Genomic DNA, 12748 nt, shown 5'->3' on the forward strand with positions numbered 1-12748 from the left:
TTCATCTTGAGTTTTTCTGTTGGGACTTGCATTGTTGTGTTGAGGCTACATTTAATCCATAGACTAATTAAAGTAATTTTATAAATATACAGAAAGAAATGCAAAATCATGATGAAGATGTTAATGTTAGTTGTATTCTAAGTGACCATCACAAAAAAGAAAAATTCAGAGAATCCAGTAAAGATTTGAAATTTGTTAAAATGAGAAACACCTTAGGAAGGCATACATATGGAAATCAGGTAAAACTCTACAAATTAAAAATAATTTATTTACATTTACAACTTCTTTCTAAATTTACAAAGTACAATGTCATTCATGAAATTTCTTTTCATACATATGTATGAGTATTTATAAATATTTGTGTTTAGTTCTTAAAAGTAGATTCTTTTTAAGTATGTATTTATATGCACCAATTGTATAAGAAATAGCCTTACTGATTTTTTAAAAATATACGTATATCTTAATTGTAGTAGGACACAGGAACTTTATTTTATTTATTTATTTTTATGTGGTGCTGAGGATTGAACCTAGTACCTTTCATGTGCTTGGTGAGCATTCTATCACTAACCCACAACCCTAAGCCCAGAGCCTTACTAAATTTTAAGTCCCTGCTGTGTCATTCCTAACTTTATCTTTTTTCCCTTTTACCCAAAGGTATCCTTTATTTTAGAATATGTGCTATTTTCTTGCTTTTCATTATGGTTTTACCAGATTGGTGAATTCCCAACAAATATTTGTTTAGGTTTGCCTGTTAATAATCATTTTGTAGTTCATGCAATTTATAGACAATTTTTGCTAGTGTATACGTTTCATTATTCGTGTCACACTTATATCCATTATCTGTTTTACTATTGATAAAGCATTTCACTTTTCTTTTAGTTGATTTGCCTATTTTAAAATTTTGAATAATTATTTGAACAGTGTACATATTATCTTGTGTGATTCTTCATATACAAGTTAAGGAATTTCTCTAGTTTAGGTTATATTCCTAGGAATGGAATAGGTGGGTCATGAGGATTATGCATATTTAACTATTCTAAAACCTGTTTCCCTGAATGTTTGTTAATGTATACCTATTCCAAAAGTGAAGAAGATTTTTCTTTTATGTAGAGCTCTGTTTTTAATGTGTTATACTTGTGTTGTAACTCCCTCTTCTTGAATTTATTTGGATTTTGTAAGATACATAGTTTATATTGATACTTGTTTAATTGTGGTTTAAATGCATATAGAAGGAAACTAAGCAAAAAGATGAAGATAGTCAAAGAAATTATACTTTGAAGAAAAAACGCAAAAAAGAAAGTGATTGCAAGAAAAACATTGAACATGACAAAATTAAAAGTACCTTAAGGAAGCATATATATTACAGAAATCAGGTAAATCTCTGTTAACAAACTGTAGGTTTAATTTTCTCTGGCTCTTACTAATATAATCTAGAAAAATAATCTTATTTTTATGATTCCTTGCTGTGTTCAATATAACCTGTATGTCTTAGAAAAAAAAATCTTGAGTTGATCTGGTATAATGTAGTTAATGTTATAATTATCTTTGGTACATAGTGAAAGCATTTTTGCATGAATACACAAAGAAATTTGAGTTAATAATCAAGATATTCAAATTAATTTTCTTGTGCATGAATATAACCAAAAAGAAAAAACAAAAAAGAGGTTCTGGAGAGAGTCTGAATTTCTTGAAATTTAAAAACAACCTTTAACTCTATACATATATGTAGTTTGAGTAATGCATTCTCACGTAGATTTTGTTTTTTATACTTCCCTGGTATATATAATACAGATCATTTATAATATGAAAGCTTGTTTTTCAATGGAATTCTAAGATAAATTACTTCCGTAGTATAACTTTATTTTGCATTCTAAGCCACAGTATGTTTTTACCAGTTGAGCATTCCTCATCCAAAAATCTAAAATCTAAAATGCTCCAAAATCTGGTAGGTGTTTTGTTTTTGTTTTTAATTTTTTTTTTTTTTAATTGTAGATGGACACAATATCTTTATTTTATTTTTTAGTTTTATGTGGTGCTGAGGATTGAACCAAGTGCCTCACACTTGCTAGGCAAGCACTTTACCACTGAGCCACAACCCCAGCCCCAAAATCTAATAGTTTTTAATGTGATATACTACAAGTGGAAAATTTCATACCTGACCTCATGTGATGGGTTGCAATCAAAACACATGCCACAAGCATTATAAATATGGTATAAAATTACCTTTAGGCTACATATGTAAAAAGTATTTAAAACATAATGAATTTTGTGTTTGAATTTGTATTGTATTCATTGTATATTTATTTGTGCAAACATTCCAAAATCTGAAACTCTATCTTGTCCTAAGTATTTAAGATAGGAAGCATTTCATATTTTTCTCTAGTATAAACCTGTGAACATACATTCAGAAAGACTTTCAGAAAGATAGTTTGACATGAACATGGCAACCAAGAAAAACAAGGAGGTTTCAGGAAAGACTTAGAACAGGTTAAAATGAAAACTATTTTAAGATATTGTATTTGTATATATCAGATAAAACTTTCTCAAATTGAAATGTTTGCTTTTTAAACTTTTTTATTCATTGCATCATCTTGATAAATGTTTGTGAGGCTCTTTGCTAAAGATAACATTGTATAAATGTGTTTTTGTACTGTCCATTATGATAGCATTCATGTTGGCACTATCTTTACTGCATTTGTCTAAAGTTCTTTTATGTGTATATAGAAGGAAATGAAGAATTCTGGTTTTGCCAATTATGCCAAAGAATCAAAAACCAAGGATATCAGGACAGATGTGGATGTCATTGAAATAAAAAATGCCTTAAGGAAGCACATATATAGAGCTCAGGTAAAACTTGGTACTCTTGGTACTTTCACTTTTTTCTGTAATATAACCAAAATATAATTATATACATATGCACATATAACATGATTCATTACTGTGTTAAATATGTCATAATTTTCTGAGTTCATTGATCTAACAACAGTAATGTAAATATGTTGAATTCTCTGCTATTTATACCTCACTAATAATATTACAGATTAATTGTGCTTACAGACTACTATAACTTTTTGCTGAATACTTGATAGCTTAATATTTGGCTAATTTAATATTTAGCCAATTTAATTTTGGTAGCTTTGTATTTTAGTTTAGTCGGTTGCACTGTGACTTTTGATGTCTGATTAGATTAAGGGAAATTGCTTTTTGATAGATTATACAACTTTTTCTTGGCATTATTGAAGCCAAAGATTTATTGATTTGATTTTATTTCTTTGTTAGCAACGAGTTTGAGCATATTTGATACCTTTACTTCTCATTCATGTATTTCTTCCACTGCCAGTTGCCTATTCATACTCTTTGCCCATTTATTTCATTGGGTTGCTTGTTTTATATTCTTGCTTCTAGAACATTCTAAAATCAGAGTATTATCTAGCATTATAATCTATTGCAATAGATTATAATTAGCTGCAGATTTTTTTTCAGGACAATATTTTTTAAAATGTACAATGATTGTATACAAAATGCCCCCAAAGGCTCTTATAGAAACTGTTTTCCCATTTATATTTTTATTATTAGTATATTAAGGACAGTATACCATTTCAGATCTTCAAAGTAAAAAATGACCTTACCTTTTAAGTTATTTTAATTTAGAAGGAGAAAATAGAAAGTATTCATACTCATTACTTATGAGAGTGTTTATTTCCCAAAATAATGAAAGTTGCTAATTTGGCCAGACATGACTATCAGATTAATTATAGCTATTAATGTGTTCCTGGATCTATTTTTTATGTTTGACCAAGGTTTCATGCTATGTAAGCTGAAATATATTTTTCAACCTAAAATGTTAAATTTTAATTATATGGTTTCTATTTTCTAGGCTGTCAGATACAACTGTATTAGACTAGAAAAACAACCAGTGTACAATGTAGAGGTAAGAGGCTTGGAGTAGGGTGGTGATGAGGACCAAAAAGAAGCTTTGTCTTTTGTTATTTTTAGTCATTTTGATTTAAAGGAATGTGTTATCTATACAAGAAAACTTCCTATCATATTTGAAATGTAGTCTAGTGAGAAATTAAAAAGAAAAAATTTCATACTATTGTAAAAAGTGATCCTGAGAATTAAAAGCTTACCTGTGCTTATGACAGGTGAAATATATATCTTATTCATTCCTTTAAAATTTGTCGTTTTATTTCATGAAGTCTTTCAGAATGTTTTTCACTCTACTAATTCAAGGTAGTTACTTTTCTTGTTAAAAAGTGTCTTGACCATGGAGGAATGAATATATTTTGTGAAACTAAGTCTTACATTAGTGCACATCCTTGGAGTTATTTTATGACTCTCTAACAATTGGTACTTTTTGCTAATGTTGATTGTCCTTGATGATATCTTAATATATTCAGAAATCCTAATAGATAAAGTATGTTTTCAAGTTTAAAAGAAAAATATTTGCACCTAAGAGATTCTTCTTTATCCACCAAACTTTGCACATTTCTTTTAAATATTTTTATTTTGAGATAGGAAGTATTTTCCCACTATTTAAGGCAACAGAAAATAATAAATATAACAATAATTTACATTTTTGCATCACCTTCTTGTTGTAAAACACAGTCATACTCATCATCCTTTTTGAATCACAGCCTACCCCTATCAAGTAGTGAGGATAGGAATTACCTTCATTTTACAGATGAGGAAATTAAAGAGATTTAATCCTAGAATTTCACTCTCTGTTCTTTGAGTCATGCAGTCTTTTTTTCTTAGGTTAAAAATGCTGAATTTCCTAGAGGCGTATTGAATTTAATTGAAAGTCTCATAGAAGGTCAGTTTTTTAAAGAAGCAATTGAGGAACTTTCCTCTTTGCAAGCACATTATATCCCTCCTGTATGCCTTCTTCACGCTCTTCTAGAGAATGTTTTACAGGTAAGAACAGTCTTATGGGTTTATTTTCTTTTTCCAAAGGATGTTAAAATGTGAATATTTTCTAATTTTATATGTTTATTTTCTCTTTTCAATTGTATTTCCCCCTCATTTTGGTAGGAAATAGTTGTTTGATATCACTTTTTCTATTTTTTAATCATATTTAGGTACTGTTCAAGGATTTTTTTTTTTTTTTTTTTGGCTTATTTTCTCAGAATTTACAATATAACTTTCTTTTAGGTGAAAAAGGTACCTGATTTTTTCCATAGCAATAAGGTTATCCAACATAAAGTCTTGATTATAATGCTCTAGAGTACTATTTAGTAAACTAGTCCTTTAGTACATTGATAGTAATCATTTATATTTACAATATTCAGAGAGAATGAACATTAGGAACAGCTGATGAAAGATAGTTTTCTAATCATGTTAATAAAGGTGCTGATTTAAAAACTAAGCTGTCTGACTAATGTTGATGATAAGAATGTTCCATGAAAATTTCTTACCTTTAGTTTCTTTTAGGTGACTTTGGGAACTCAATCTTACTGTAATCATAAAAAGAAAAATGAAAGTTTTGTATAAGGTAGCCCTAATAACTAAACATTACCTAATTTGTACATACCTATTTAGAGAGTACCTCTTAGTTGCACTGTTTAATTAGCTAGATATGATACTTCTTTCTGATCTTGTCTAAACACATACATTTGGCAAAAGTTAAGCCACAGTTATTTCTAGTTTTAGAATGAATTCTGTGGAAACTACTTTTAACTACGGTATTTTATTTGTTTGTTTATTTTTAAATAATAGGATAATATAGATACGTTTTCCGGTCGATACTTTCATATATTGTCAGCTCTTCTTCACTTGCATCCTCCTTGGAAGTCCCCAGCCATGTCAAGATATTACTTAGAGTTGTTTCAGTGTCCAACTTGTATGAAAGGAGCTTGGTCTTTAGTAGAAGTGCTTATCAGGTAAGGAATTTCACATGTGAGGATATTAAATTTAGTGTAATAGTTGTTAAATTATGTAGAGAAATAGACTTCTATTTTTAGAAAAAGTGTGTAATATATTTGTGTGTTGTATTTATGACAAAACTATAAAAAGGATAAGTTTAGGTCATGTAAAGAAAATTAGTTTATGAAAATACATATCAAATTTCAGTCATCAGAAGTATAAATATTTCTAACTATATACAATATCCTTTTTAGGGTTTTGTTATATTTTTTCAGCTAGAAATTTGAATTTTGAAACAGGTCTTAATGTTTCATACATATGTTATCTCTCTTATGCCTCTGTACATGCTATCATCTATCTAGACCTTCTTTTGTCTTCCAAATCTTGCTATCTCCAGAAATCCTATTTCTTCTTTTTTTATAGTGGAGCTACTAATTTCCTCATTTCTACTCTGATAAGTTTTCTGTATTTGATAGCCCTCCTTTGTCTTGGAAGATCTTTCTTTTTATCCATGTATTCAGTTTTAGGAGAGTCATAGCAGTGGTAGAAGACTACTGCCAGGCAAAAGGCTTGACCTTTGGTTATCTCTTTGAGTCATAAAAAAAAAAAATGACATACCATCTATATGGTTGTGATATATTAGAAGCAAGCTATTCAGCTAGGTAGTATGCTTTTATTTAGTCTTTCAACAAAATGTTTAGGGAAACAGGCACTATGCTCCATATATACTTTTTATCAGGGATAAAAAGATAAAATTATAGTTCCTTCACTTCCTGGAAGGTGAATGAGATGTAAACAAAATACCAGCATAACAGTACTAGCCAACATAGGTATAGGATGGGGAAAAATATGGTTTATATTATATGGCATTCTTCCTAATTTGCAAATCTGTTCCCTCCTTCACTGTCATTGCCTTTGTTTAAAAGCCCCTATTGTATAAAACTATTGCAGTACCTACTTTACTGATCTTGATTCACTTTATTCCCTTTATCTTCTAGGGTGCCTCACTATGCTCTTTCCAAAGTATTCTTGTCATTTTCCAGATGAAAGTCCTTTATTGACTCACATATCACCTATTGAAGATGGGTGAAATTCTTTAGCAAAACATACAAGACCCTTCATGCTTTAGCCTCTGTGTCATGTATGTCTCCATTCTCATCATCACTTTCCCAAATGCCCATTGACTGTTTTCCATTTCTATCTGCTTGCTCTCATGTTTCTACCACCTCACAAATATCTGGCCACCTCCAAATTATCCTTTAAAATACAACGCAGATGCACCTCCTACCTTTTGCCTTTTCCTTTGAGTTAAGTTTATCATTCACGTAATCCTTTCTTAAGATCAGGTGCTAAGTCTTGTATATCTCCATCTTCAATATCTAAGAAAATGTCTAGAACATAATAAATGCTTAATGAATGTTTCTACAAATTAATTGATGCTATTAGGAGATGGAATTTGGACGGTTTAAAAGTAGGCTTTTTATTAAGCAGAAATAACTAGGTTTTGTTTCAAATAATCGGTTTCATTATAGGTTGAGGAGGAAAAGTACCTAGAGAAGTTGTGGAATATTAATAAATGAGCTAGGTGATGTTAGTCTCTCTACTTTTTTATACATTTGAAATATCTCATAATATGTGTTTTTAAAATAGCAAGACAAGAAACTGTTTTCTATCCCTGGCAGATCTGGGATCTTATAGAACAGAGTCAAGTATTAAATAAATAATTAAATTTATTAGCTAGTAAATATTCCCCTAATAATGTAGATTCAAGACAAGGAAAGCTGAGTCAGGTGTAGAAAGTAAGAGACAAATTAACAATGGCCAAAGACCTATAGAGGACTGTCATTCAGAATAAGGTGGGTGAAGGGTGCTCTGTAGGGACACAATACAGGATGAGATGGAACACATCACTTCTGGGTTACATCTCTCTGCAGAGAGATGGTCCTGGACTAAATGCCTCCTAATATCAAGACACCCAAGAAATCCTGAGGCACCTTTCCAGAGATAAAGAAACCTGTGAGAATAGCCTGAGTTGAGTGAAACCTAAAATCCTTAGAAAATGCAGAAACAACTGGTCTAAATGTAGCTCACTGGATTATTTTTCTACCATTGGTGGAATGAGGCCTAAAATGGACATTAAATTATGTTACAGGAAAATAAAGTTCAATTGCTTGCTATTTGGGGAAAAAAAGTTAAGTAGAGACAGAATAAAAAGGTATTGTTGATATAATTAATCAGAAACTTAGGAGGTAGTAATAAATATTATTCCCTGAACGCTATAATCTTAGGTTCTCTTTTAAAATACAACAGTCACTAATATGGCATTATGTAAAAACGTGGATGTGTAACCGATGTGATTCTGCAATCTGTATTTGGGGTAAAAATGGGAGTTCATAACCCACTTGAATCAAATGTATGAAAGATGATATGTCAAGAGCTTTGTAATGTTTTGAACAACCAATAAAAAAAAATACACTGTTGAACTATGCTACCTAACCCAGTAGCCACTAAAGACATATGACTATTTATATTTTAATTTAACTAAAATTTTGTAATTCAAAATTGAGATCTTCGGGTGTCTACTAGAACATATCCATCATCACAGAAGTTCTGTTGGATTTGATGACTGTAAGAGATGATAGAAAACAAAATATCAACTTATTAAAACTCAGGACTGGGTTGTGGCCCAGTGGTGGAGCACTTGCCTAGCATGTGTGAGGCACTGGGTTCGATTCTTAGCACCACATATAAATAAATGAATAAAATAAAGATCCACCAACATCTAAATTTTTTTTAATTATTAAAACTCATAAAATACAGCCCTGAATAACCTTAATTTACTAAATAATGAAAAAGAAAATAATTGTGAATAAGAAAGAAAGAATTTTAGTGACTGTTAGAGTCTGAGAGCAAAACTTACCATTTGGATCAAAAGGACTTAATGAAATTCCTTTCTTTGTTTTTATCAGTGAAATAAATACAAAGAGAGAACACTGGTAGTTGTTAAATATCATGATCATTGATAGAGAAATTATAAGTATATTATTAGGAATTAAGTAGTCATGAGATATTGTAGTGGTTTAATTTTTAAAGGAAGAAAATGTTAATGAAATTTTATTGAGCTTCCTTTATATTTTGTTGAAGAAAATTTCATGAAAATTACATCAGTATTCTAAAAAAAAAAATTTTTTTATCCACAAATTACTCTGTGGTTTTGACTGTATGTTATAGATTGTTGGTTCCTGTCTTTCAGGTCTTGTCTTTTCAATGAAAGTTTTTGTCACCAAATTTCAGAAAATATTGGGTCTAAGGTACTCCACCTAACACTGCTCAAATTTTTCTTTAATTTGGTTGAAAGTGAAGTACGGCATCTGAGTCAAAAGTAAGTTTTAATCACAAAAAAACTGTACTTTTCTATATTTCTACTTTTTTACCTACCAATTTTATGATTGGTATACATATTCTAAAAAGTCAACTGTTTTCTGTTTTAGAGTGGGTTTAAGACATTTTCAGAAACACTCTAGTGACAGTAAAGTTTTATATGCCCCCTTTTTTTCCCCTCAGTTCACATTTTTATTTCTTGCTCTTTATTCAGATAGATAAATGTGATTTAACTTTAAAGGATTTATATATTTTAAACTTCTTTAGTAAATGAATGCTGAAGAAAAATCTTAAACACTGAATTTATGATATACTTAATAAGTTTTCCCCATACTCTAAACTTGTATAGATTATCGTTTATGTTAGTGTGATTCTTTTTTTTAACTGTGAGGCTATTTTTTGTATTTTGTCCTTTATTGTAATTATGTTATAATCTTTACATGTTATGACCTTTTTTATATTAAATCATTGCTAGTAATCTTTTGTGTTTTTGACTGAAGATACCGCTATCATCAATTGGGGCATAAACATTTACTTTTTGTTCATATTTTCATTAGGTTGTATGACTGGCCAGATTCTCAGAGTCTAAAAATAACAGGAAAGGCAATTCTTCTTGAAATCTTTTGGTCAGGAAGTGAGACCTCTGGGCTTTTGACCAAACCAGTGAATATGCTTTTGGAATGGACTATATATTCTCACAAAGAGAAATGCAAGTCTAATGACGTAAGTAGGATTAATGGCCTATGGAAAAAGTATACTGGGTCTTCTTTATTTGTAGGTTCTGTATCAACCAACCACTAATCAAAAGTCTTTGGGGGAAAAATTGCGTCTTCCTTGAGCATGTACAGACTTTTTTTCATGTTATTATTCTGTAAACAATACAGTATAACAACTGTTTACATGGCATTTAGATGTATTAGATATTATAAGTAATCTGATATGCTTTAAAACATATGGTAGGTTATGTTTAAATTACATGCATGTACTATGTTATTTTAAGGCATTATTCACAAATTTAGTTACCTGCAGATTTTGGTATCTAAGATGGGTCCCAAAACAAATCTCCTGACAGTTGATGAGGATGACTGTACCTTGAATGAACACACCTTTTCTTTTTCTTTATTGTATGAATATTTGTATGAATATTGTATGGATACACTTTTTCTTTATTGTATTAATTACTTTTTGTTTTCTCTTTAGTTTATCTAATTTTAAGATAGATGTCCTTAGAGACCAGCTTCTTCATCTCTCAGTTGGTTATAGTAGCTAGTAAATGTTATTTGATTACTGCTATGAAATCTGTAGCCACGATTTAAAATTTTTTACTTTTATATATTTCAGAACTATAGTAAAAAAAAATTGAATCAATTCATACAATTTTGGGGAGGCACTATAATAAGAAGCTTTGCTTTTTTTAAAAAAACTACCTTTCTGGATGTTAAAAATTATTTGCTGAAATATTTCTTCATACGTAGATTTTACCTGTTACAGCAAATTTAACACTTGGAGACTTTAGTGTATCATCTATCTGTAATACAGTTGGGAAAATTAAATGCAGTAAAATATGTGAAGTGATAAGCTGGGTTCCAATATTAAGATAAATTAATATTGATATAAATTTGATGTGGAGAGAAGGATGTCTAGGAAAAATAGGACACCAAGAATTCATGACAGATTGTCCAATATTCTTGAGTTAACCACATCATAATAAATATAAAAAATAAGGGTAGATTGAAAAACATGTTGCAACAAGTAAGGTATACACTAAGGGTTTATATTCATAATACATAAATATCTTCTAGTAATCAATAAGACAGTAAGCCCAAAGAAAACTGAGCACAAATTAATAATAGGCAACTCATGGACAAGGAATACAAATATTAAAAATTTTTCAATCTTTCTATTATTTATAGAAGTGAAATTTTAAAAATATATATAATATTTATACACCAAGCACTAACTACACCCTAACTAATCTACTAAGCACTTTTGTATCTTATTTATTCTTTACAATATCCTGAATTAAAACTGTAAGGCTTGTCATTTTATGAATACAAAATTGAAAGTGAGAGTGACTAAATAAATTTTGCATGTTTGCAAAGAAATTGAGTCTCTTTATCCTCAAAAGTCAGGCATTTTGGTCTTCATATGCCACTTTTATCATTAAATGAATTAGGATATTATTTTTGTCTCTCTGCTTACAAAAATTTTTAAGTGATTTTTTTAGTGATTACTGTTCATTAGAATGCTATGGAAGGGATTATTCTTGTTTGTAGGAGGGAATGTTGAAGTATCTATAAAAATTTAGTACTCAGTAGTTTTACATAATTAAATGAATCCATAAGAATGACTGTGGAGCTGGGCGCAGTGGCCCATGCCTGTAATCCCAGCAACTCCAGAGGCTGAGGCAGGAGGATCAAGAGTTCAAAGCCAGCCTCAGCAAAAAATAGAGGTGCTAAGTAACTCAGTGAGACCCTGTCTCTAAATAAAATACAAAAAATAGGGGTGGGAATGTGGCTCAGTGGTCCAGTGCCCCTGAGTTCAGTCCCCAGTAACACTCCCCCATCCCTCCAAAAAAGAATGTATTGCACCATGGTACTTAATGATATGAAATTGCAAACAACATAATTCCCTAAATCTTCACAGTGAAATTATTAAATTATATACAAATCTCTTCTGCTATTCTATACAATTGTTACAAAAGGGACAATTCTGTCTAGATAACTTGACAAGGAATGATATCTATTACATATTAACTAAAATGGGGGAATCCAGAATATTTAGTGTAGTAAAATTACACCAGCGTATAAAGAAAATGTGTAAAGTACAGCAACAAACTGGCATGTTTTGAGTGCATACTAAATATTACTCACCTTTCTCTTTAAGTATGATCTGCTTTTGAGACTTATCATCTATTTTTTGTGTTAATTCCTGCTCTTTAATTTTTAATTTTTTACTTTCTCTTCTGTTTTCTCAAATGTTTAGATTTATTTCTTCTTGGTTTTTCTTTCTAATACTTAATTTCCTTTGGAGTACAATTTGATCTTCATTTTATAGATTTGCTACTTTAATGTAAGTCATGCTTATTATTTTTTAAAGTATTTTCTATTGTCAGTTTTTATTTCTTCTTTGATCCAAGAAATAATTTTAAAAAGGTCTTTTAAAATTTCTAAATGGATGGGGTTTTGTTAAGATGAATGGGTTTGTTTGACTATGCTTTTCTTTGTTAATTTCTAATGATAAATTATAGTTAAGGAATGTGCCTTGTACAATTTATACTTTCTGGAATTTACTAAACTTTTCTTTTTGTCCCTTATAAGATTAAGGACTAAAACATGTTTTCTTTGTGGTTTACAGTGTTCTTTGTCACCTACTATATCAAACTTCAAAAATTATTTTAATCAACTCTTCTGAATTGTAATTTTTTCATTTTTTAATTTTATTAATATATATATAGGACCATTTTGTTTTTCTGAATTCATATATCACTATAACTGCTAGA

General features: G+C 29.8%; 1 protein-coding gene across 3 annotated transcripts in view; it reads left to right on the forward strand.

Annotated features, from left to right (window-relative positions):
- The window catches only part of Slf1 (SMC5-SMC6 complex localization factor 1), a 71693-nt gene that overhangs the window by 36021 nt on the left and 22924 nt on the right, over nt 1-12748 (forward strand). For 2 of the 3 annotated variants that reach the window (XM_015483686.2, XM_048811428.1), the window contains exons 7-14: nt 93-239; nt 1230-1373; nt 2725-2847; nt 3878-3931; nt 4759-4917; nt 5719-5882; nt 9119-9247; nt 9804-9969. In XM_015483686.2, the coding sequence (XP_015339172.1) occupies nt 93-239; nt 1230-1373; nt 2725-2847; nt 3878-3931; nt 4759-4917; nt 5719-5882; nt 9119-9247; nt 9804-9969 (1086 nt within the window). The remainder of the gene's footprint in view (nt 1-92; nt 240-1229; nt 1374-2724; nt 2848-3877; nt 3932-4758; nt 4918-5718; nt 5883-9118; nt 9248-9803; nt 9970-12748) is intronic. The other variant, XM_048811430.1, reaches the window with a different exon arrangement.

The sequence above is a fragment of the Marmota marmota genome, unplaced genomic scaffold (genome assembly GCF_001458135.2).
Source record: "Marmota marmota marmota unplaced genomic scaffold, marMar, whole genome shotgun sequence".
Taxonomy (NCBI): Eukaryota; Metazoa; Chordata; class Mammalia; order Rodentia; family Sciuridae; genus Marmota; species Marmota marmota.